We start from the raw sequence: 23,320 nt of genomic DNA, 5'->3' as shown, positions 1-23,320 counted from the left end.
CGCAGTTGAATATCTCAGCTCTGATTGGTTCCTGCGGGTGCACCTGCCAAGACCGCCAAGAGATTAACGGTGCTGACTCATCGCGTCTCACTCTCTCTTGGATTTTCCCATCATTGCGATGCCTCTTTTGCTTCTACCGGAATCTCAAGACATTCTTGACATCTGCCATGCCTAACATTATGCAATTTAGGAAGTTTTGTTCCTAGTTACACACTTGAATGCTCAAAGAATGGCCAATCAAACATGCATGCAGCGCTCTAAGCGCTTGGCCCAGAAACCTAAGGTATGACTGTAGTTGATTGACACATCACACTTCACGACGGACTCCATGGACAATTCTCCATATTTGACAACCTGAAGGCATTTTTGAACCTCTCACTCGATCAAAATGCCCGAGTATTACCAAGTCTTCCTCGTCAAGTTCCACCTCGGCATTCAGGACCCAGACATCCCCGGCGAGCGACAGCATACGACCATCTTTGTCCAGACCGGAGAAGATGGCAGCGGCACCATTCACCAAGTGACCGGCGACATCACTGCCTCGGATGGGATGTATTACTTCCCAGCAGCTACTGACGATCCGACCTCCACGGAGGACTTTCATTCGAGTCAAAAGATAGGCGTCACACCGACCGCTAGCCACCCTGATCAATGGAATCAAGTGCTCGGAAGTCTGCCCCCTCCGCCTCAGCAGAAGGCATTCAACTTAAGAACCATGAGAACGGAGCCGTTCAAAATGAAAGATCCGTTGACTTTCTATGGCCCTGGAGAACCTAGGAAGCCTTTGGTGAAGTGCACCGAGTGGACGATAGAGAGTGCCATCCCGACTCTCGTGTCAGAGGGGCTTCTCATCCGACAGGAGGGCAGTTGAGCATAGCTGAAGACTTTTGGGGCTGCGTGTCTTCTGCTCTGGAGGATAGCAGAAGTGTTCCCACGTGTGGACCTTTCTGATTTGGTGAATCCATCACTCTGGCCAGGTGGATAACATGATGGTATCTTGGAATTCATGCCTTTCTCATCACCTATGACACACTGATCAATTACGTATCTAGCCATAGACCAATTCTTCCAATACTTCTTATTCTTGAGCACCAGCATCTAATAGTGGTCTTTATCGTGCACAAGCGCTTCTGAGCAGCACAATGGCATAATCAATGGGTGACCTTATACTCCAGCATTTGGCTCGGTCGCTATAAGATATAGTTCATGCTTCATTTTTACAAAGACCTAGCTAGTTAAACCTAAATTAGAGTTGATTATCATTCTCTACATTACTTGCGATCTTGTTCATGTCATACCAGAATCTCCAAACAGGTTTTGATTAATCAGCACACTTTGGTGGATGTAACGCTACGATAATCTCTCCAAGCTACAAATCCAAGCATAACCGATACCATTCTCTGCTTCGCTTTCTGAAAAATGATATTTGGGTTTCCACATATCTCCTAAGTAGTAGTGCAATTCCTTTCTTGCCCTCGAGGCAGGTGCGATAACGCGAGGTCACATCATCCCTCATCCTTCCGGTTTCCCAGCCTCCTCATGTTCCACTTCCACTCCCGCTATATACTCTGTGACACCCTCCACTTTGGCTATCGCATTGAATCTCTTCAGAGCAATGGAGAAGCACGAACACCTCCTTCCGGGAGGATATTCTCCTTCGGCTCGTTCTCGCAAAACCGAAGTCGATGTACCTCATTCCTCGCCAAAAGCGTCCTTACAACATAAAGTCTGGGCCCTCCTCCTCAGCATCTCTCTGGCGGCATTCTTCGTCAGCGCGACAAATGCCCTGAAATTGAAAGACCCTCCGTCCATCGAAGAAAGGGTGGAGAAGATCTTATCGGGGACTCCGTTGATCGGTAAGTCACCTAGCGAGTGGTGTTGATTCGTTGTCGATCTTCTCAAGGGGCGTGTCAAATACTGAGTCACGCTTAGATGGCCATGATGATCTTCCCATCTTCATCAGAGCAACTTTCGGAAACCATATTTATCAGGAGAACTTCACGGTCCCTTTCACGCAGGGAAATTTCCCGGGGCATGTTGATATTCTGCGATTACAGGAGGGCCGCGTTGGCGGCACCTTCTGGAGCGTGTTCGTGCAGTGTCCCAAGAACTGGAGCGATTTCTCGGACGAGAATTACGCGTTGAGTAAGTCTGACTCCATTGCATTGTCAGTTAATGGTATCTAACCTAAAACTAGGTGTACGTCAGACGATCGAGCAGGTGGACGTGATGTCGCGCCTTCAGCAGGCCTATCCGGACACCTTCTCTGAGCCACCCAACGGCACTACGGCCTTGCAGGCCTTCCGGGATGGAAAGATCATCTCGCCGATGGGTATCGAAGGATTGCACTCGGTCGGAAACTCGCTGGCCTATCTGCGTCACTTCTATGACCGCGGCGTTTCCTACGCCACACTCACCCATAACTGTCACAACCGCTATGCCGACGCGGCGCTCGTCGAGCTTCCGGGTGGTGGGATTAAAGTGGCGGATCCTTTGTGGAACGGGGTTAGTGATGCTGGCAAGAAGCTCATTGGGGAGATGAACCGTTTGGGTATGATCGTTGACCTGTCCCATGTCAGCGCAAACACGATGCGGGATGTCCTGGGCGGCAAGGATGGCTGGTCTGGCAGTGAGGCTCCGGTGATTTTTAGTCACAGCTCTGCCTACGCTGTCTGTCCGCACCCGAGGAATGTTCCGGATGATGTGTTGGACTTGGTTAAGGCCCGGGACTCGATTGTCATGGTCAACTTTTCTCCGGACTTCATTTCCTGCACGGCTTCGAAGGATCCGAACGGTCTCCCTGACTTCGATCCTGAGCACGCGACACTGGAACACGTGGTGGACCACATTGTCTACATCGGTAACCATATCGGCTTTGATTATGTTGGGCTGGGCAGTGATTTCGACGGCATCCCGACCGTGCCACGGGGTCTTGAGGATGTTTCCAAGTTCCCCGACTTGATCGCCGAGCTTCTGCGACGCGGTGTCAGTGACGAATATGCTGCCAAAGTGGCCGGAGGTAATCTGCTGCGAGTGTGGAAAGAGGTTGACCGAGTTGCGCAGAAGTTACAGGCAAAGGGAGTTCATCCAGCGGAGGACGATCTGCCACCTCTATCCTAAAGTACCCAAAATAATTCCAACACCGGGATAACTTCATTTACACGGAGTCATCGCTCCTTTCATGTACACATTCCGAATGTTACCACTCTATGAATTAAACTCAAAGCATCATTCTTTCTACCCCGTCCCCTCTAAACCTCTAATCCATCACTCCCTCCCCTCAAACAACCCAAAGCCCCTCAGCAACGTCTTGCCCTGGTCGCCCACAAACCTCAACCTACTCCCATTCCCCTCCACCCCATACTTAACCTCCTCCTCCGTTGCCCAAACAAACTCCTCATGCTCCTCCGGCTCCAGATTCACCATCTCCTCCCACCCCACCGTCTCCGCCTCCTCCACCTCCACCAGAAACGTAAACTTCGCCGCCCGAACCACCTCGTCACTCTTCACCCTCGTCCACTCATCCACCGCAATGAGATCCACGAACCGGGAGACATGGAGTCCGCTCTCTTCGTAGACTTCGCGCGCTGCTCCCGCGAGGATCGAGTCGTCTGTTACTTCGCAGAGACCGCCGGGGCCTTCCCAGAAGCCTGGGAGGGAGTCGTGTTGGGAGCGTTGGAGGAGGAGTACTCGTGTTTGTGGAGTTGGGTTTGATTTCGGGAATGAGTTGGGGAGTGGATTGTTGGTGTTTGTTGGAGATGCAGGCGTGTTCCAGTTGTAGTTGCATGTAGATGAGTAGATGAGGCCGCCGACTACGAAATGCGTGTATTGGGGGTTGGAGGCGCGGAAGGTCGAGAGTGAAAGGGCGTATTGGTGCAGATGGGAGGAGTATGTGTAGTTCAGTTTGACTGGGGGTTGAGAGGTCATGGTGAATAAATCATTAACAGATGGTTGTTGAAGGAAGGATGAAGTCTCTGCGCTGGTCTCTGTTTATGAAGGTATGGACGGGCCGACAAGCGGATGTATCACGTGGGGAGAGGGTATAACTATACCCACGGCGTAGTGGACTATATATATCTGTTATAGACATCGCCGCTTTACTGAGGGCGCTCAGGGCTTACTCAGTGAGTCATTCACATCACGGCTGACCGCTCAGTAAGCACTCAGTCGGTGCTCATGGTCCACATGCAGGCTTCAGACATGACAGCTGCCCCACGAGTCCCACCAGTACCTAAGGTACTCTAGCAACATTATAGGTAACTTTATTATGGAATATGGCAGATACGATACCGGTATGAGTACTAATACTGCTGCTGATCGATCCATGCGTTTCAGTATAGCAACTCCTAGATACGGGATCCGTTCCGAACATTCAGCACCATCTCAATATGCTCCCTCGCCAGTGGCACATTTTCCTGCTTCGACAACAAACGTGCCGTTTTGACCGTATTCTTGATCTGCCTGCCATTCATCTCAATGGCTGCCAGAGACTCCAAGTCCGCCTCGCTCAGTCGACCATCTACTTCTCCCATCCGAGCGAAGGTCTTCCATATGTGGAGCCGACTCGCCGGATCCAAAGATGGATAGTGGATGGTGAGATGAATGCGCGACTCAAATGCAGGGTCGAAATCTCTGACGCGGTTACTGGTGAGAAACATCACCCCTCGGTAATATTCCAGTTGCCTGAGGAAGACTGGGTCGGAGATTGAACCATTAGTTAGTGGGCTTGACACTCTGACAAGGGTTGGTACAGTACAACTTACCAGAGACCAGTCGGTTGCGACGCAGATCCGCAGTCGAACGAGCTTCGAGGAACATGTCGCACTCGTCCAACAGCAAGATGGCATTCCAGGTACTGGTCAGCTGCAGTACTTGTTCAAGCGATTCCTCTACTTCTGAAGCGGTCTCTCCGAGTTCGCTTGCACCCATCAAGTACAGTGGCTGACGCATCTCCTCGGCAACTGGGGGGAAATTGAGTCAGTAAAGATCTGCGGTTGTTCAAGCTATCAGTGGAATAACTGTACCCGATTCCGCTGTCAGTGTCTTTCCGACTCCAGGTTCTCCAGCGAGTAACATGATGAAGCCCAGGCCTGTGGTAGTATTATCATTAGCCACCTCCTGGTGTCCCGATCATCCGGCTATTATGGTATTTATGGTCACCTTTGCCGTAGACAATATCATCAAACTTGTCATCTCGGGCCAACTGTTCCTGTACAAAGGCGCGAATGATTTCCTTGTAACCGTGGGGAAGAACAAGCCGAGAGAAGGCATCCTTGCTCCAGCGAATGGGGCCGACGTTGTCCACGTCAAACTCGGCTAAGAAACGAATGTTCGGGTTACCAGAGAACTTGATAGTAAAAAAAGCAGACAATCGCGCTCACCCCATGTTTTGAAAGATAGGCAGTAACCGCGAACGACGTGATTGCAAAGCAATTTCAGACGTGGGCTCAAGATTTGATCTGTTGTAGGAATCAGAACTAATCCACGGAGCCGTGGGTGGGATGTGTGGTAGGCTTACGAGCACTGGCGGGGCTGTCCCTGCTACACCTGGTGTGCTTTTCCAAGGCATTCTGACATTCCCGATACGCATGACTCGTCGCTCTGAATACCACATTTGGCACGTCAAATAGCGAGCCTTCGGGGGCTGAACTTGTGACAAAATCCGTCTCCGCTTGGATCGACCCAAGGCCAGGGCCCGGTGTGCCATACAGACTGAACATATGCGGATCAACGATGATACGACTGTTTTCGACCTGAGCCGAGCGTCGAGACCAGTATTAGCGCCCGGAAATCAGCGGGGGACAGCTGCTCTGAGCACTTACATGGCGCTTGCGGATCTGTCGTGACGACCTGGCCGTGTAGAATCCTGAGTACGACAAGTGGTGGAAGCCGTTGAGCTGCTCAAACTTCTCTCCCCGGGCATGCAGTCGGTCGATCAGGCCTTTCACGTCAGGATGAAGATGGCTGGGAAAAACGATCAGATCGACGAGTCTCCTAACACCGTCGAATTTGTCAATGTCGATGGAGGTGGACACATAGCCGAAGCTGGACCCATCGCAGTCAATATAGCGACACTCCAGTGTGAAGAACTCCCCGCCCATATTGGCCCCATATCGACTCTCGGTTACCTCCATCATACGGGGTTGCCCATTCACGTTGGTGAAGATTTCCATTCCGGGACCGAAGATCGTCCACAGGTGGTCGAAGCTCATCACCTTGTTTTGGACCAGGTCCTGCATTGCTTCGATGTACGGCTCAATCTCCTCACGTAGAATGTGATACAGGAGGTTGAGGTGATGCCCACGTTCCGGGTCCAGCTCCTCTTCGCGGAGCTTCTCGAAGCGATGCCATCGATAGTAGAATGGATGAAATGGCGCCTTAAAGGTCAAATCTTTCAGTTGAGTGTTCAGACCCTCAAGTCCCTGGAATATCCGTTCCAGTGCTTTCTTGATCAGCGGGCTCTGAATGGTAATCGAATGTAGGGCGACCTGGTGGGAGATGGGATGGGGTTCGCGGCGCACAATCACAGCGAATTCTTGGGCCAAGGACCCGGCTTCAGCTTCAGTCACAGGCTGTTTGGGCACAGACTCATTCCACGCCGATCGATCGTCTGGTCGGTAGAGCTGCTGGACCTCCGCTCTCATTCCGCGCCCAAAATCCGGGGTGTAACCTGGATCGACGTTCATCTCGGACTGTCAATGGGTCAGTGTTCTGCCTCCTGCCTCCTGCTTTTGGGCTCACTGAATGTCAGTCAAGACGTACCAGGTCGCTGCTCGAGGAGGCAGCACTCCGGTGGTAAGCAAGAGAACTCCCGTAGTCCGACATGGCGGTGACCACGGAGTGAAGGTAGCAGCTTTGTGCGGTTGCGCTTGAAAGAAATCAATCCCGTGGTCTGCAAGGGGAATTTCCATCTGAAACAAAGGAGAAAAGACGAGTGGAGAGAGAGTATCGTAAGCTGAGTTCCTGTGTTCTACTTTTAGTGTCCGCGCTACGCTTGTCAATCATAAGGCGTGGCCGATCTGTGGATACACACAACAGCCTAACTTACTTGTGCGAATGGGGTCGTATGATTCGTAACAGTGGAAGTCGACACTACCTTATAGCGGTCGTAATCTGTTCAAACGGGACCGCAACAGTATCCGTACGCAAACTGCGCCATCGAAGTCGTAACTTAGTAACCAGATGTGATGACAATTCAGCACCGGACGAGGGAGGTATAGATGTGGCCCAGTTCAGCGCACCTACTAAGTGTGATAAAAATCCGATTATCCCCCGTCGTGGTACTCCAACCCTCGACTGGAACAGACGGCTTCACTGGAAGGTGTCCATTCGCGATATGATCATGATCAAATTACTGAAGCGTAACATATCTACAATTATGACAGTAGTTATCCACTAGTATACCATGCCAAGTGAGAAAGACTATGCGGATCTAACAATATCTAGATTGAGCTTCTCAATTCGTTAATGCCTAATTAAGTCATCCCTCCATGGGCAGCCCCTGATTCCCGTGCATCGCAAGGCACACTACAGTACTTGAGACGATACTTCTCAAGGGCTCTGCGAGTACAACCCTTTCCCCGTAGCTTGAGCACCAGTATCATACCCAGCCATATTCGCCCTGACGTGAACTATGTGCCGCACACCACGTTGGCGAGGTCCAAGCTCTGTCCAAATCTTCCGACGCTGGATGAGGCATTGACAATTAAGATCGCACACCGATCGTACCCGACATCACCCTCAGTCTTCGGATGGCTTCTTTTGCTCCGTGAGGTTCTCGATCCCCGTCTTTGTCTCCGTATGCTCCGCGCTCATGAACCGCTGCTTGACGAAGGGAGTGGCCAGGAGTCCAATTCCGGCCGCGACGGTGTACATTATGAACATATTACGCAGACTCCAAGCAAATGCGCTCTGTACCACGTGGCGCTGGATCGGATCGTCGATGGTCGCAATCCTTTCCACGTTCGCTGCGGCATCGTAGCCGGAAAAGGCATCCAGGTAGGTTGAATTGAGGCCAGCGGCGACGAGCGATGCATGCTGCACCGTCATGCTATCCTGAAAGACAACTCCACCGAGTACGATCGACAGAGAGGTGGCGATGCTGCGCACGAATCCCAAGGTGGATGTTGCGACAGCGGCATCGGCCTGCTGGACGTTATTCTGGATGGCGAGCATTGGGGTTGAGAGGAGGAGGGACAGGCCGATCCCGCCGATGATCTCAAAGACGATCACCTGAGCGAGCGAGGTCTCAATGTCGAGCATCACGTACAGGCCAGTGCCCAGGGTCAAGAGCACGGTCCCAGCCCAGATCACCTCCCGGTAGCGACCAGTTTTGTGAATGAGGACGCCGACGGACACGTCGCACAGCGACGCGGCGACCATCATCGGCAGCACCAGCACGCCGCTTCTGGTCGGAGAGGCCCCCTTGACGCTTTGAAAGTACAAGGGAAGGTAGTACTCGGAGCCTCTCGTGGCCATGCTGTGGGACGCTGCCACGAGAATGACCGCGTTGTTGGACCACTCCCGGAAAAGTCGCAGGTCCATCAAGGGAAACCGCGCGAGGCGTTTTTCGGCAAAGAGGAAGAAGCCAAACAACACCGAGCCAAACACGATCATGCAGATGATGGTCGGACTGTTCCAGGGGAAGGTCTCCCCACCAAAGTCGAGTCCTAGGAGGAGGAGAAGGATGACTGCCAGGATGGAGACAATGCCGAACCAGTCCACGGCCTTGAGGCCGTCACGAAGCTTGGTCCGCGGGTTGTGCAGGTCCAGGAACAGCGCGAGGATGATTAAGGCAAGGCCACAAACGGGGAGGTTGATCCAGAAGCACCAGCGCCAGGAGGCATACTGCGCCAACGCGCCCCCAATGACGGGCCCCGCCGTGCCAGCGAGGACCCAAACAAGAGCGGTCGCGCTGATGTACAGCGAGCGATGCCGCATGCTGAAGAGATCCGCAATGATGATATTGACTAGGGAAATGATTCCCCCGCCCGCGAGACCCTGCACGCCGCGCCCAGCGATCAACATGGGCATGTCGATAGCAGCGGCCGCAATCGTGCTCCCGACGGCGAAGACGATGATCGCGCCCAAGATGGCCAGCTTGCGACCCCAGATGTCGCTGATGCGGACCCACATGGGGTTGACTGCACACATGGACAGTAGATACGCCGCGCCAATCCAGGTGTAGCCGGCTGCGGAGTGCAAGTCCTTTGTCATGGCAGGAATCGCGGTCGCCACAATGGTTTGATCGAGCGCGGAAATAAACATCACAAGCTGGAGGTCCCGTTATTTCATGAACAGGTGAACCGACGGACCAGGCCACTTACACAAAGCATGAGAACTATCCCGGCATTCCGCATGTTCGAGCGTTGAACGGACGGAAGGGTCAAATTCTCGGAGATCTGGAGGGGCTCGATGGCCACTTGGGGATTCTCCGTCATAATCAGATCCGAGGGCAGGGTCGCTGCTGTTGGTGATGGAGCTTGGGCAGCTGAGATTTTGTCCGCCACCTGGTCAGTCATCTCCTCTAGCAAGCCAAGCAAATGTGTATACGCAGAACGACCAGATGCGAGGGCGTGACCCACGGTCGGCGAGGCAGAGGTTTTAAGACTCAGCTGGCCAGGAAAAGGGAAGGGGATATCCTCAGGTGAATGCAACCATAGTTCCAGGATGTCAAAATAAGGGCGTGGGTACTTTTGTTTATCTCCGTCATGGCGTGATGGCTCGAGATATTCCGTACATGCAGGGAGTGAGCACTAAAACGGAAAGGGAAAGACTTCGAGCTGGCGAGGAAAACAGGTATGTATGTAGAAGGAGAGGTTAAAGGAAAGAACTATAAGAGCTTGTGCTTTGAGCAGATTAAGCTGACTGCGACGTTCAGGTATTTAGTTAAAATGGCATTGGTCTTTGTTCTGTTGATATTCAACGTCTATCTAACTAGCTAAAGTATCTCACAAATACTCTGCAGGCTGACAATCATAAATGCATATAACTAAAAGGTTTTAGAAGCGCATACACTGCCTCCTGGTGGCCACGTTGCATAGCCATCGACAAGGCTGTCTGTCCGTACTCGTCTCTAGCCTCCAAATCAGCACTGCCCGTTTCGTCAAGCAGAAGCTTGATGACAGCCTCGTGGCCGTTAATGCCGGCCCAGATGAGCGGCGTACGTCCGTCCATGTCTCTTGGATTGTGATCAATAGTCGCCTGTTTCAGCAAGACGTCTACGACGGCTGCATGGCCATGCATCGAGGCCCAGCAGAGAGGTGTGCGGCTATACTTGTCCGTGTCATTTAGATCGGCTGCGTCGTGTCGGAGTAGACATTGGGCAACGGCTGGATGTCCGTTCTTTGCCGCCCAAAAAAGTGGTGTCTGATCAAAGACATCCTTCAGGTCGGTTCTGGCTTGCCGTTCGATCAAAAACTGCACCATTTCTGTCTGTCCCGATCGTGCAGCCCAGAATAGTGGTGTGTGGCCTAGGCGATCTCGGGCGTTTGGGTTGGCACTTCCCTCGATCAGCAGCCCTGCCATAGCCTCGTTTCCGCTCTTCGCTGCCCAGAACAGCGGCGTGCGGTTCTCTCGGTCCAAAGGTTCCCAGTTCACGCCTTTTGTCGAGAGGAGCAGCTCCGCGATCGCGGTGTTGCCTTGCCGGACGGCCTCGGACAGTGGTGTCTGCTGGTATCGATCTTCTGAATTGACGTTGGTTTCGGTTCTTGAGAGGAGATACTCTGCTATGGCTGTGTTTCCGCCGGCAGCAGCCCATGCCAGCGGCGTTCTTCCGTATTGAAGGTCCTTGCAGTTTACTTCGGTCTCGCTGTGGGCGCAAAGAAGCCGCGCTGTTGATATCTGGGATTGAATCACAGCCCAATGCAATGCTGTCCGGCCTTCTTGGTCGCGAAGGTTGGGGTCAATCCCGCCTGAGATCGATTCTTCCACTACCTTGTCCTGGTTCTGCTTTACTGCGTCGATTAGACGAGTATCTTTCTGGCGTGTCGGAACGATATTCGCCGTCTCCCGCAACGATTTCGGCAGCTTGGGTGCATAAGTGTTCGTTAATCGCGGTGAATACTGCTCTTCATCGACGCCAAACTCATCTCGGAAGTTGGAATTATCTCCAGTCCGAGTATCAAGCCCCGTCAAGGTCTTCTCGGTGATTTGCGTCCTGTGATACACATCTCTCAACACGATATCCTCCATACTATCGGCCTTCCCATCGCCAGCACCCTTGATCACCTGCATCAGTGCGACACAAGTACTACTAATCCCCGTAATCAACGCGATCATCTGTCCCGTTGATTCTGTAATACCATCCATCTCCAGTTGATTCGCCCTTAGCATCTTTTCCGTCGAGATGATCGCCACCAACGGACCAGCCAGGTTAATCAGAACCCAATGGACCACCTTCAGCGAAAACCCAAGACAAGTCCGCTCCGCGTACGTTCTTCGATTCCACGGCATCACTAACCGGGGCCGGAGGAGCCATCGCAGTCCCGAATGCCGTTTCTTCGTCCTATATCGCGCTCCGGAGCCGACGAAGAGCCCCTCGGCTACGATCACGCCCGCGTTGCCAAATGCGCGGGCCACGGGGCCTTTTTCGGTCCCTGTGAGTAGCTCCATGGTGTGCGCCACGAAGAAGAAGGTAAATATCAAACCCGTGATGATGGCCATTGTCGTTGCGAACGGTCGCCAGCTCGTGTCATTCAGTTCGAAGACACCGAAGAGAGCGGCTTGCGCGGTACATGTGGGCTCTGAGGCTTCGTGGACGCCGGAAAGCCAGAACCAAGCGCCGAAGAAGCTGGTGAATGCGAAGAGCAGGTTCTGTGCGATAAGAGGCACATCTGGTCGGAGGATATACCCCGAGGAAGTGCTACTATTTGAGGACGATTCGCTTTTCTCTAACAGGTTGTAGGATTCGGAGTAGAAGAGGGCGATGGTGAGATAGTAGACTATGAGATAGTCGACCGAGAGGGTGGATCCTTCGGCTGTGTATATGACCAGGGTCAGGATCAGGGAGAAACACAGGATGTTGTTGGCGATGCGCACGGCCGAGATAGTTTCCCAGGAGCCGTTGCAGTTTCGTAGAAGGAGTCCTGCGATCCACTGCAGGTAGAGACCGAGTCGGACGCCCAGGCCGTAGAGATCGCCATCGCCTTGGGTGGTGCAGTCGGACATTGTTATTGTTGGTTGGATGTTGGAGGTGTCGGTTTATAAATCCACTCGCATTTTGATTGTTGATTCTAACTTGAATATTGATAATGCGGGGCAAGTAAAGGTGAAGAAGAAAATGTCTTTGCGGTGTAAATCCGCAAATGGCTGCCAATTGCACTTGTCACTAAGGCTTAGTCGGTGGGGGCCAAATTGAAGCTTTTCTTAGTCTGAGGTTAGGAGGCACTTGTATCAGACGGACGTTATCCAATTATTCTAATACTCTATCATTGTTGACCTTAGAAGATAATACTATAACTTACTCTCCGATGCGATATTATCCTGCTCCTCCCTAGGGAGCAGGAATCCATCGAAGAAATCCCCAACCTTCTCAGGCTCGTCTAGGCTGATAACAGCAGACACATCTAGACTTTGTCAGTAGACATCTCCAATCCTTGACTAGATATTACTTACACTGATCTGGTCGTACAATGACGATGGCCCCCCTTTTAGGACCAATACCCAGGAATTCGTAGGCTTGCCCGTGGCCTTTGTTATAGCTTTCGTCGTCAAAGTATATCTTGTGCAAGTCTAGATACCTTAGTGAGATAGTTCCCGATGCAGGACGCTCGGACTTACCTTTGATTTGGTTCTTCCCGGTGATGGGATAAAAGCACGCAGGGGTTTCTCCCAACTCAATGTTATGGCGCTTTCCATGGGCCACGAATATCGGTTCTATCAGGCTGTCCACGTCTGAGTTGGTAGGGCGGAAGCGATGGATAGGGCTGCTGGTTGAAGCAAAATAGTTTCCGAGCTGGTTCATTGTCAGTCCTTATAAAGTTCAACCGTCGGAAACACATCTTACCTTGCTCAGTCGAGTCCTGTTCTCAGGCAAGCTCAGATCTCCCACAAACGCCATCACTCGCCACCGGCCATCCGACTTCAAAGCTGTCATCAACTGCACAGGCTTGGAGTCACAGAACCGCACCACTTGCGCACTGGGAAGCCTCATTCCCACCACGATGTTTATAGCCAAGTTCTCCGACTCATCCATATCCGATGTGATCATCGACTTCTCATACCTGGCCGTCAACCCGGCCGTATACTTGCCCGATTTCACAAACCCTTCCTGAAACTCGGTCGGCGAGATATCTCCCCCGGATGAAAACAGCTTGGAGAAGTACCGATCGAAATTAATCAAATCGATCGCCACCTTCTGTCTCTCCAGCACATACGTCTCCAGCAGCGACGCCGGTGCCAGTCCCTTCAACACGGCAGCCAGTTTCCACCCCATGTTATACCCGTCCTGGAGACTCACATTCATCCCCTGTCCTGCCTTTGGCGAATGCGTATGGCACGCATCACCAGCCAAAAACACGCGATGATCCTTATGGAACTGATCCGCATGCCGCTGCCCAATCGCGTACGCAGACCACCACACCGTCTCGGTGAACTCGATGCTATACTGGCTCAGAATGTTGCGTGCCGCGGTCTGAAGATCTTCCAGTTTCACGTCCCTTGCCCTCGTCCCGGCGGGAAGCTCGATATAGAACCGAGTCAGATTGTCACTGTCGCCTTCGCGAGGGATAATGAGCAGGTTTCCCGCTCGTGACCGAATGCTGGATTTCTTGCGGATGTCGGGGTAGTCGGTTCGCGGGACCATGTCCATCACACCCCAGACGGCGTCGCTGCTGTCGCCGATCATGTTGTATCCGAGTGCTTTTCGGACGGTGCTGTGTGCGCCGTCGCATGCCTGGACAGGACAACATCCTCGTGTCAGTCTCCTGTACCCAGATATGTATGACCAGAGAAGGAAACACATACAAGAACATAATTCGCCTCAAACACCTCCGTCTCGCCTCCTTCTTTCCTCGCGGTCACCTTCACCGGATACTCTCCTTCCTGCGTGACATCCACACCCAACACCTCCCACCCATACTCCACCCGCTGCCCATTGAACCGCTCCATCGCCTCGAGCAACAGCCCGTTAATCCGCGCCTGGTTCAGAATGACATGTGGCTGATGCGACAACCCAGGCTGCGTATCTGCCGTTCGCCCTGTCCGGTAGATCTTCCCTTTGTCTGCAGATGTACCAGGGGTAGATTGTTGCTCCGCCCAAAACACCACCTCCAATACATGATACGCCTCGCGGAGCAAGTCCTCGCCAATTCCGAAACTCTCGAAGATCTCCACCGTCCGACACTGCACTCCGTCTGCTTGGCCCATTTTCATGGGTCCTGGTCGTCGCTCCAGGATCGTGCAGGGGATTCCGGCTTTTGCGAGCCAGGTTGCGGCGCAGAGGCCTGCGGAGCCGGAACCGGCTATTAGGACGGGGGTTTGGATGGGCATATCTTCTCGTTTCTCCTCCCTTGTTTTGTTTTGTTGGTTATTTTGTCGTGGAGATTGAGTGAAATATGTTGAAGGAAGGGAGTAAGTAAGTGAGGAGAGGGAAGTGAAGATTGGATGTTGAGTGCTGGATTAGGACTGGGCTTGTACTTCGTTCTTATGAGGGCTCCGGAGTGAATCCCGAAGTACCCCGGAATCGATTCCGGGGTCGGTTGGTCTGCGCGGCTACACTTCCATCCGGGATTTACTCCGGGCGTTCCGTCAACGGGATCTCGTCGCCTTAGGAATTGGGATCTAGGAAGATTCCCACGAGGAAGGGATTCTGCAGTGGAAAAGCGCTTAACACTTTGTCCGGAGTGGGTTTGACTATTTCCAATCTTAAAAATTAAGTAGGTGGCTGTCTAGGAATCCGCACAAGGGAATAGTTATGGCATCAACGAAATCATTATTGGACTCTAAAATCGTTATATAGAATGGTCATCACCCCCCAACCGAAGAGCATCGCCCATATCCATATTTACTCCGAACGCCAGCGCCGGTGCATATCATCCCTCTCGTGAGTTACAGTCTGGCCACGAACGCGCCGAGTGAGAAGACAACCATGCAATGAAACATATTGTCCCTTTTTTACAAGAAGTACTCGCTGCGGCCCGGCCGCGACGTCGGAACGTGTCGTTGGTCGTCGCTGACCGCGCTGAAGAGTTTGAAGGTCGGTCGTAGGTCTTCCCCGATCTCGCATACGGACGCCAGGTTGCCGCATCGGTAGCAGTAGTTTGGCGCGCTCCACACGGTGACCACGTTCTGGTTTGCGAAATGGTACTTGTATCCCTCGTTCACCAGCTGATGGGCTCGTGCGATCAGTGTTAAATCGTTGACGTGGCAAAACTCATCGGCCACCTTGTCTCCGAACAGCCATCCTAGACCCCTGTCAGTAGCGGTATCTCGGCACCTAAGGAATACATGTCTTACCAGCTCCTCTGGGGCTGACAGCCCACGTTTCCACGTCGTCGGGGTCGGACCAAACCAGGTCACAGAATGCACCTTCGTGGGGAATCTCCTGGGCCCTCGCGACCACTCGCACTTGGTCCAGCGTTCGGATCTCCGGACTCAGTCCGCCGTGCACACATAGCACCCTGCCATCAATGATAGCGCCGAGAGTCATAAAGTCGAACACCTGGCAACAAGCCTTCCACACAGATGCATTGCCGTACTTTTGAAAACACTCCTCGTAAAATCCATACACCTGGGTGATTTGGCGAGATTCGTGGTTTCCGCGCACCAGCGTTACTCGATCGGGGAACCTAATTTCGCTGTCAGATCTCGGGTCGATCGTATTGGGAAACGGCACACCAACTTCGCCTTCAAGCATAACAACAAAGTCAAAGTCTCCAAGCTGAAATATCCTCGATCGACGTAGTCACCCAGGAAGACGAAATTCCGGTTGACTGAGATGTCCGACGATCCGGCGCTCGAGGATCGCTCGCGACTCGCGTTGGATGAATCATCAGCCGCATCCTCCGAAGCACCCCCCGACTTCCTTAGTTTCTTCCGCAACTTGGGGTCCGAGATAGTCGACGGCGGCTCGAGGTCGTCGGAGGTGATAACGGATGGCGATGTCTTCGGGGGCTCGACGTCCGATTGGTCGGGCATGCCACCCGAGACTCGGAAGAGTTCTAAGAGGTCGTAGAATTGGCCGTGGATATCTCCGCAGACGGTGACAGGCGTGGAGACGGGCTGAATGTTCGATTCTGGTGTAGTCCGCAGTGTCAGCCGGGTGGTCAGTCGGGTTCCATCCACAAGAGCTTACCTTCCATCATGAACTCCTTCACCATCTCACACAGCTGTTTCATATGGGGCTCCGACAGGTATTTGCAGTCTTTCGCGGCCTCGAGCCATTCGTCGGGGCCGGCATTGCGCTTCAACTTGGCCGGCCCTGGTTGAGGGACCTTGCTATCTACCATCTTCACACAAGCCCGACGGGGTCAATAGATTGAACAATGGGTGAGGGGTGAAATTTGAAATAATAGTGACTAGAATCAAATAATAAAACAGGCAGGGGGGAGTGAAAAGGAGGGATATCGAGCAGTGCAGTTCACAGGACGGGGGTATCTGGAGGAGGATTACAGCGACCTTCCCCGCAGAGCATTTGTTGGCGATGCGCCGGTGGCGTGTGTGGCCGCCCTGCCCTGCCGTAGTCCCTCATTCCGCGGCTTCATCTCTTCGCCGTCTTTCTTCTACCTGCTCACTTTCATGACTCTACGGTTGAATTAACCGAATCTACTGTGGTTATCGACTGGGTCATATGTCTTCAATTCTGCTCCCTTTGAGCGTCTAATCATTTTCCGTCGTTCTTTCAATCGCATAACCCAGACTCGAGTTCGCCCAACACATCCTCTTTCCGTACGATCAACCCACCATGGCGCAAACACCTGCGGGCAAGTCAACAGGAGGTGTCCTTCAGATTCCTGCAGCAGCCACGCAGAAGAACGGTCCTGCTGCTCCCAAGAAACCTCCAAAACCGGCCGCCCCTCGACTCAAATTGCTCGTCAGACGACTACCTCCCGGCTTGACTCAGGCCGAATTCGAATCCGCGGTTGGGCCTGAATGGAAACCCGGCGCTGGCAAGGTGGATTGGTTCCAGTATAAGGCCGGCAAGGTTTCTAAAGAGTGAGTAGTGACATTGTTCGATGAACGTCCCGGTCGGCCATTATCTAACTCGACATCAGCCCTGCTAAACCCTCTCGACCGTCACGCGCCTACATTCACCTGAACTCGAGCGATCACATCATCCCTCTCTCCAACAAGGTCCGACAGACTTCTTTTGTCGACGCTCGCAGTACCTCCAACGATCCTGTCCTCATTGGACCTCCCTCCGTCGAATACGCCCCGTACGCGAAGATCCCCGGCAACCGAGTCCGCAAGGACGCCCGTCAAGGAACGATCGACCAAGATCCCGAGTTCATCGCCTTCCTCGAGAGTCTCACCCAGCCCATCGTGAGGCCCGCTCCCGCCGAGACCAACGAGGGGGAGGAAAAGAAGGATGCGCCCATCATAACGCCCCTGGTGCAGTACATCAGAGAAAAGAAGGCCAACAAGGCAAAAGACGCTTCCAACAAATCGTCGAAACACTCCAAGTCGGACAAGGACGGAAAGCCAGAGAAGGTGCAGGCGAAGAAACTCCTGCAGCGACCGGACAAGGAGACTTCTCAGTCGGGTTCGGCTGAGAAAGGCGAGAAGAGACCCAAGTCCGATAAGGCAACCAAGGAGGCAGTCAAGGCTGCTACCAAACAGGCCGCCAGTGTCACCAAGCAAAGTGGGAAGTCGTCCGGGGCGCAGAACTCTCCTAGGGACTCCAGCCAGTCGGCTACTACCTCCGAGCGCAAGAGAGAACGTGGCAGTGTCGCTGCGGCGGCCAAGATCCTGCAGCGTGATCTAGGTCTGGCTCCGTCGGGTGGGCGTCGCAGAGGAGGGAAGGCTGCTGCCGCTGCTGCTGCGGCGGCCGCCGAGTCAGATACGCCCAAGGCAGAGCAGATCTCAGAAACTGGCAAGAAGGATACGTCTACGAAGCCACCCAAGGGATCATCGTCCCAGAGTGCAAAAGGCAGAGGTCAAGCTGCACAAGCAACCGAACCGTCCTCCTCCCAGAACCAACCCGAAACAAAGCCTCCCACCGCCGCGCCATCCCAGGGCAAGTCGTCAAGGTCTACGAAAGGAAAGCAGGCTGCCCCGCCTACGACTGTGACCGCCACTCAGGCGTTCCTGAAACATGCAAACCCATCGCAGGGCGTCACCGAAGCGCTACTCGATACCGCGTTCTCCCCGTTCGGCAAGATCGTGAAGGTTGAGATTGACAAGAAGAAGGGCTTCGGGTACATTGACTTTGCCGAGCCCGATGGACTCCAGAAAGCTATCGCGGCCAGCCCCGTCACCGTGGCGCAGAGCCAGGTCGTCGTGCTGGAACGCAAGGCTAACCCCGGAGGTGAGAAGGGCCGTGGAAAGAATCGCTCCGAGACACAACCTGCGGCCAACGGAGGCGGTGGTAGCAGCAGCAACAACAACAGTCGCGGCAGTGGTGGTGGCAAGGCAGAAGGGAACACCGGATCGTCTCGCGGATCTCGAGGTGGTCGAGGCAAGAACAAGGGCGGTTCGAAAGGTGGAGGTGGAGGGACTGGGAATGCCGGTGCAGCAGATGGCAAGGCAAGTACAGAGGGGAAGTGATGAGATAATGAATGCAATGTACCAGACACGAATAGATATCATCAAGATACCCGACATGGCAGGAGACGAAGGCAGCCAAAACATTCAGTCGCAAAGCATAATGTACTAAAACAGGTTTGGTCAAAGTGCAGGATCGCCGACCAGGAACTTCTACATGAGAAAAATGATTGATAGTCATACAGTATGACAATTGAACTACAAGCTACAATGTAGATGATTTCAAGTGGAAAATATTTTGTATTCAAATGTGCGAGAAAAAAAAAAGAGGGTATCAAGAAAAGGTATAGCAAACTCCAATTCCGTTCATATCACCAACATAAAAGTGAAAAAGAGGGAAGACACCTTTCAGACCTCCTCGACACCCACCAAATCCGACCGACCGAAGTCCGACATCCAGAAAAGGTCAAGATCATCACCACTCCCTGGACCAACACACCCAGACCCGAAACAAGTCCATCTTGCGATGGATCGTAACAGAGCGAGAAGTGCGCAGTCGAGGCGGGAGTAAAACGGCTTCACTTTAGGGCATCGAGGACTTAGCAGTCATCAGCAAGGGTGGAGATTCTGTGGCTCTTTAGAAGAGCTCAGTATGAGACGTCTACTCTAAAGTGATTCTTTGAACTGTTGGAGAGAGGAAGGTTAGCCAGATCATTCCTTGTTGTTGGAGAATCGGGAGGATGATTCCCAAGGTAGGGAGGGGGAGAACTAACGTAGAGTCGCTTGATTTTCAGAAGGAAGGGGGATTCGGGGATATTTATACCTACGCCGTCGTGGGTGGCCGCCGCGCTAGCCACAAGCGAGCTCGCCTGTGTTTGCCTGGTTTGTTCGCTTGGCGGGTCCACCGGTTGAAGGAGGCTGGGCCGCCCGTGGTCCAGGACTGGTCTGGCCGAGGCTTCCGCTCCCAGTTCCTTCACCGGGCAGTTTCTGTTATTCAATCGCTTGCTTACTGGTGGGATTTGAAGATGCCGAGTTCCGAACACAGCGGTCTGCACTTGACATTTTTTGTTCTTGCAGTTGTAGACAGCCTGAGGCAGGAATTGCGCAGCCAGCTCGGCCCGATTATCTCGGCTTGCCGACTGTACTCAGTATACTATGGAGGTTACTGTCGTTCAGCAGGCCAGCAAGCAATGCAAGTGACCAATCTTGTATAGAATTAATTAAGATTTTTATCTGTTTACTCGGGGGACCCTGGCGTAGTTTGTAGTGTCGTTCGAGCATCGTTGCTAGCACCGTTCAGGGGCATATCCCCGGCTATCTGTCTTGAGCAGGAAATAAGATTATAAGAGTAATCAATGACCTACGACCAGGAATTGGTATGACTATTCAGCGACTTTGCTACGTATCTAGGCACGCAGATTCTACTGGGCTTGGTGGTTTTTGCTGGGTCAAAGGGACAAACAACAAAAAAGGAAGCCTGGGGGTTTTTTCATAGTATAGACTGAGCCAGTTTCGAACCAGAGCAAAAAAATTCCATCGAGGGAATATTACACACTAGGCTAGAAGAGCAAAAGTGTATTCTGAATGTAGTGTATAGTGAACTCATAAAGCAAGAATGTTGTTATTCTTATACGCCCAAGTGCTCTCCATACGCGTTTTCAATGACACTCTATCGACGTGGAAACTGGGTTCTTGGAATCATGAATCGAAGATATGATGTCTAATGACACTATGGAATCTCTGAAACGTCCAATAGACCATGATCGGTGTGTTGGCCACTGTGACCCAGGTGCATGATAAATGCGGTATTGATGTTTATATTGAACTACTGCAGGTATGGCAAAATATATCTTTCATGCTCCCGAACTGTGCACCAGTCCATTCGCAACAGCACGCCGTAACAACAGACGAGAGCCTCTGCTCCAAATACATTCAAGTAAACAAAGGACACCAAGTTACATCAAAAGAGCGAGTAGAAAAGAATGGTTGCCCAATGCAACCAAGAGGCCACACAACTTGACGCCTCAGGCACCAACAAGTCACGAGGCCCGAGGACAACCAAACAAGCAGGAGCCAATCAGCAAGCGATCGACGCAGCGATCGACCTCTCCGCATCTGCACTTCGAGAAGACAGAATGATGTGATGCCAACTAGCCGCCTCCTTGCTTCCCTGCTTCCCCAGAATGCTCATGCATCCTACCAATCATCACCCGTCCTGTCAGTCGTACCATTCTTGAGCCGGGAAGATCTTGGCGGGTCCGCGCCGGACGAGATGCCTCGGCCTAAGGTGTCCCCCGCCAACCGCCTGCGCGCATACGAGGTTTGTCTCGCCTGCCGCGTAACTAAAAAGCGATGTAGCGGCTCATTTCCCTGCGTGGCGTGTATCAAAAACGACAGAGCCGATACCTGCACCCCGTGCAAACGAAAGGACCGATATGCATCTCCTCGCCTGTCGCGAGACAACCGGGGCGGATTGAGCTCCACTACGGTCTCGGTCTCGGAGTCGAGCGGTGCCAGGTCTCTGCCTGTCACTGGTTCACATCGTTCGAGTGATACATCTCGTCCTGATCGCCATGTTACACCTCATGAATCGCCGAATGCCGTGGTAGATCCTGGCTCCCCGGAAGCACCGCACAAGACACATCCGCGGATGTTACGAAATCTCCAAGGGGAACGAGGTATGGACATCTGTTTTATGATTGGAGACACTTCGTTGGATTAAGGACTTGAATTAGTTTTCATTGGCAAGGCTGCCTCGCTATCCTTCCTACAACTACTTCGTGATACTGTCACCCAATACATCGGACCGTCGCAATTCTCACACAATGTCAGGAGTGAGGATATGCTTGAGACAGAGACACCGCGGGATATCCCAGTGTCAATCGGAGATGTGGACTCTGATCAACAAACGGCCTTTATAGCGAATTATCACATTGCGGTAAGTTGTATGAATGCGACCCTCGGACAACTGCGACAGTGAAACGTGACTGACCGTATCCGTGTCAAGACGAGCGGGTTCATACACATCCTTTCCGACGCAGAACTGTCGGAGATACTCAGTGAACCACTGCAATCCCCGAACAACAGCCCCAGTGCCCACCGGGCTTTAAGAGACATCATGACTGCCATAGGTGCCCAGTCGTATAGGAGCAGCCCGGAAACCATCCAGGCCGAGCGCTTTTTCTTCGCACGCGGTCAACGCAGTGCATTTGACAATATGATAGAAAACCCAAGCTTGGAGCTTGTGCGGGTGTTTCTTTTAATGTCGTTCTACATGCTTGGTGCTTGTCGTCGGAATGCAGCGTTTATGTACATCGGCATAGCTGCGCGTGCCGCGGCGGCACTTGGGCTTCACCTGAACGATTCGTCCGATGCAACCCCGGCGAGTGAGAGACGTCGCAGGTATGATACGGAGAGCCTCACAACATTCACTTAATGCTAACGCCGTTCTTTCTTACACAGAGCTCGTGTATGGATGAGTCTTTGCATTTTGGACCTTCTGGTCAGCTCAATTCTCGGACGGCCTCCCGCAACCACAATTCTACGCTCGGATCGTCCAGGCAACCAATCGAACGCGGGAAAAAAAGACTACTATATCGAGGCGAGTCTATTGGCTTCTTTTCACATGTCACAAATCCTGGATGAAATCATTGTGCGGCTGTATAGCGACAAAGCAGCATCAGCAGAGACGGCAGAGTCTCTCCTGGGAAAGCTCAAAGGGTGGAGCGAGAACTTACCGGAGTCCTTGCGAACACCCCCGCCAATTGATAGCGAGCCATTTGCCGCCCAGGAGCGTATCATAGGATGTCTGCATATCGCATGCTCTTACCATTTTGCCGTCATCATAATCACGAGACCATTTTTGATATCTGCCCTAGGCGTTCGGCTGGCCCGACTGCAACGTCCTTCCGAAGTTGCCATGCAGGAAGCACTCCAGGAGGATCCTGCGCACTCGAGGCTGGCTGGTGCCTGTACAGATTCTGCTCTGTATATGATCCAGACCTGCATGGAAGTCCACCAATCGGGTTTGTTGCTGGGGAACATGTGTATCTTGAAGTGAGTCTGCCAAGTTAGTATCATGGTGAGCACTAAATAACCACCGAGTATCCAGGGCGTTTGTATTTGCCGCAGCGCTCGTCCTAGGTTTCTCGATGTTTTCTCAAAACCACACGGATTCGATTTTGGACGAGGCGTTCAACGGCGCAATTGAAATTCTCCATACCCTCTCCCAGCAATCCGCACAAGCGGCGCATTACTACGAAATCCTTACCTTTCTCAGAAATGCCATCGAACAGAGAAGGCGACTCCTGCAGCAAACGCAACAAAACAACAGCCCCTATGTCAGCAAACTCTTCAGTCTTAACCAACCTAGAGACCAGGCAGACGCGGGAAACAACGCCCCGATCCCTGCGAGTGGCAGTTCTGACATGACAATACCCAACGGAGCCTTGGATATGTGGTCACTTATGGACCCGGCTGAGCTGAGTAGTACACTTCCTGCTTGGGATGGCATGGATTTACCTCTATGGGACAGTTTCCCTTTCGCAGCGGCCGGGTTTCAACTGCCGGATAGGATGAACGATGCAAGCTTGACGCTTTGATGATGAATGACTAGATTGTATGCGTATGTTCAATGATGATGTACAGAAGGGCTTCAGTAGCCGGACAGTGTAAATAG

General features: G+C 52.7%; 11 protein-coding genes across 11 annotated transcripts; 4 read left to right on the top strand and 7 right to left on the bottom strand.

Moving 5' to 3' along the window:
* The first annotated feature begins 147 nt into the window (after nucleotides 1-147).
* Nucleotides 148-1,232, top strand: LDX57_000126 (uncharacterized protein). Its single transcript, XM_046081772.1, has one exon. The coding sequence runs from the start codon at nucleotides 389-391 to the stop codon at nucleotides 869-871; it is 483 nt and encodes a 160-aa protein (XP_045937728.1). The 5' UTR covers nucleotides 148-388; the 3' UTR covers nucleotides 872-1,232.
* A 383-nt stretch (nucleotides 1,233-1,615) lies between these two features.
* LDX57_000125 (putative dipeptidase) lies at nucleotides 1,616-3,120 on the top strand (the record flags this gene model as incomplete). The annotated part of the gene is made up of 3 exons (XM_046081771.1): nucleotides 1,616-1,856; nucleotides 1,933-2,145; nucleotides 2,198-3,120. 3 exons carry the CDS (start codon nucleotides 1,616-1,618, stop codon nucleotides 3,118-3,120), a joined length of 1,377 nt encoding a protein of 458 aa, XP_045937727.1.
* Nucleotides 3,121-3,267: 147 nt separating this feature from the next.
* On the bottom strand, nucleotides 3,268-3,927 carry LDX57_000124 (NUDIX hydrolase; the record flags this gene model as incomplete). The annotated part of the gene is made up of 1 exon (XM_046081770.1): nucleotides 3,268-3,927. The coding sequence occupies one exon, from the start codon at nucleotides 3,925-3,927 to the stop codon at nucleotides 3,268-3,270; it is 660 nt and encodes a 219-aa protein (XP_045937726.1).
* A 419-nt stretch (nucleotides 3,928-4,346) lies between these two features.
* On the bottom strand, nucleotides 4,347-6,825 carry LDX57_000123 (ATP-binding protein; the record flags this gene model as incomplete). Its single annotated transcript, XM_046081769.1, has 8 exons — nucleotides 4,347-4,693; nucleotides 4,764-4,961; nucleotides 5,025-5,090; nucleotides 5,161-5,316; nucleotides 5,382-5,459; nucleotides 5,519-5,753; nucleotides 5,823-6,692; nucleotides 6,763-6,825. 8 exons carry the CDS (start codon nucleotides 6,823-6,825, stop codon nucleotides 4,347-4,349), a joined length of 2,013 nt encoding a protein of 670 aa, XP_045937725.1.
* Nucleotides 6,826-7,740: 915 nt separating this feature from the next.
* On the bottom strand, nucleotides 7,741-9,521 carry LDX57_000122 (MDR family MFS transporter; the record flags this gene model as incomplete). The annotated part of the gene is made up of 2 exons (XM_046081768.1): nucleotides 7,741-9,273; nucleotides 9,327-9,521. 2 exons carry the CDS (start codon nucleotides 9,519-9,521, stop codon nucleotides 7,741-7,743), a joined length of 1,728 nt encoding a protein of 575 aa, XP_045937724.1.
* Nucleotides 9,522-9,975: 454 nt separating this feature from the next.
* Nucleotides 9,976-12,168, bottom strand: LDX57_000121 (ankyrin repeat domain-containing protein; the record flags this gene model as incomplete). The annotated part of the gene is made up of 1 exon (XM_046081767.1): nucleotides 9,976-12,168. One exon carries the CDS (start codon nucleotides 12,166-12,168, stop codon nucleotides 9,976-9,978), a length of 2,193 nt encoding a protein of 730 aa, XP_045937723.1.
* A 285-nt stretch (nucleotides 12,169-12,453) lies between these two features.
* Nucleotides 12,454-13,846, bottom strand: LDX57_000120 (uncharacterized protein; the record flags this gene model as incomplete). The annotated part of the gene is made up of 4 exons (XM_046081766.1): nucleotides 12,454-12,566; nucleotides 12,616-12,732; nucleotides 12,781-12,955; nucleotides 13,007-13,846. 4 exons carry the CDS (start codon nucleotides 13,844-13,846, stop codon nucleotides 12,454-12,456), a joined length of 1,245 nt encoding a protein of 414 aa, XP_045937722.1.
* A 71-nt stretch (nucleotides 13,847-13,917) lies between these two features.
* LDX57_000119 (uncharacterized protein) lies at nucleotides 13,918-14,490 on the bottom strand (the record flags this gene model as incomplete). The annotated part of the gene is made up of 1 exon (XM_046081765.1): nucleotides 13,918-14,490. The coding sequence occupies one exon, from the start codon at nucleotides 14,488-14,490 to the stop codon at nucleotides 13,918-13,920; it is 573 nt and encodes a 190-aa protein (XP_045937721.1).
* A 624-nt stretch (nucleotides 14,491-15,114) lies between these two features.
* Nucleotides 15,115-16,448, bottom strand: sitA (TOR signaling pathway phosphatase SitA; the record flags this gene model as incomplete). The annotated part of the gene is made up of 4 exons (XM_046081764.1): nucleotides 15,115-15,404; nucleotides 15,457-15,788; nucleotides 15,842-16,235; nucleotides 16,295-16,448. 4 exons carry the CDS (start codon nucleotides 16,446-16,448, stop codon nucleotides 15,115-15,117), a joined length of 1,170 nt encoding a protein of 389 aa, XP_045937720.1.
* Nucleotides 16,449-16,728: 280 nt separating this feature from the next.
* Nucleotides 16,729-18,917, top strand: LDX57_000117 (putative nonsense-mediated mRNA decay protein Upf3). Its single transcript, XM_046081763.1, has 2 exons — nucleotides 16,729-17,154; nucleotides 17,214-18,917. The coding sequence occupies exons 1-2, from the start codon at nucleotides 16,904-16,906 to the stop codon at nucleotides 18,703-18,705; spliced, it is 1,743 nt and encodes a 580-aa protein (XP_045937719.1). The 5' UTR covers nucleotides 16,729-16,903; the 3' UTR covers nucleotides 18,706-18,917.
* A 1,997-nt stretch (nucleotides 18,918-20,914) lies between these two features.
* LDX57_000116 (Zn(II)2Cys6 transcription factor) lies at nucleotides 20,915-23,243 on the top strand (the record flags this gene model as incomplete). Its single annotated transcript, XM_046081762.1, has 5 exons — nucleotides 20,915-21,320; nucleotides 21,378-21,580; nucleotides 21,650-22,044; nucleotides 22,105-22,698; nucleotides 22,754-23,243. 5 exons carry the CDS (start codon nucleotides 20,915-20,917, stop codon nucleotides 23,241-23,243), a joined length of 2,088 nt encoding a protein of 695 aa, XP_045937718.1.
* Between the last annotated feature and the right edge of the window lie 77 nt (nucleotides 23,244-23,320).

Source organism: Aspergillus melleus (assembly GCF_016097325.1).
Source record: "Aspergillus melleus strain CBS 546.65 chromosome Unknown contig1, whole genome shotgun sequence".
Lineage (NCBI taxonomy): Eukaryota > Fungi > Ascomycota > Eurotiomycetes > Eurotiales > Aspergillaceae > Aspergillus > Aspergillus melleus.
Note: the sequence above shows the minus strand (reverse complement) of the source record. Positions and strands in the feature narration are given on the sequence as shown.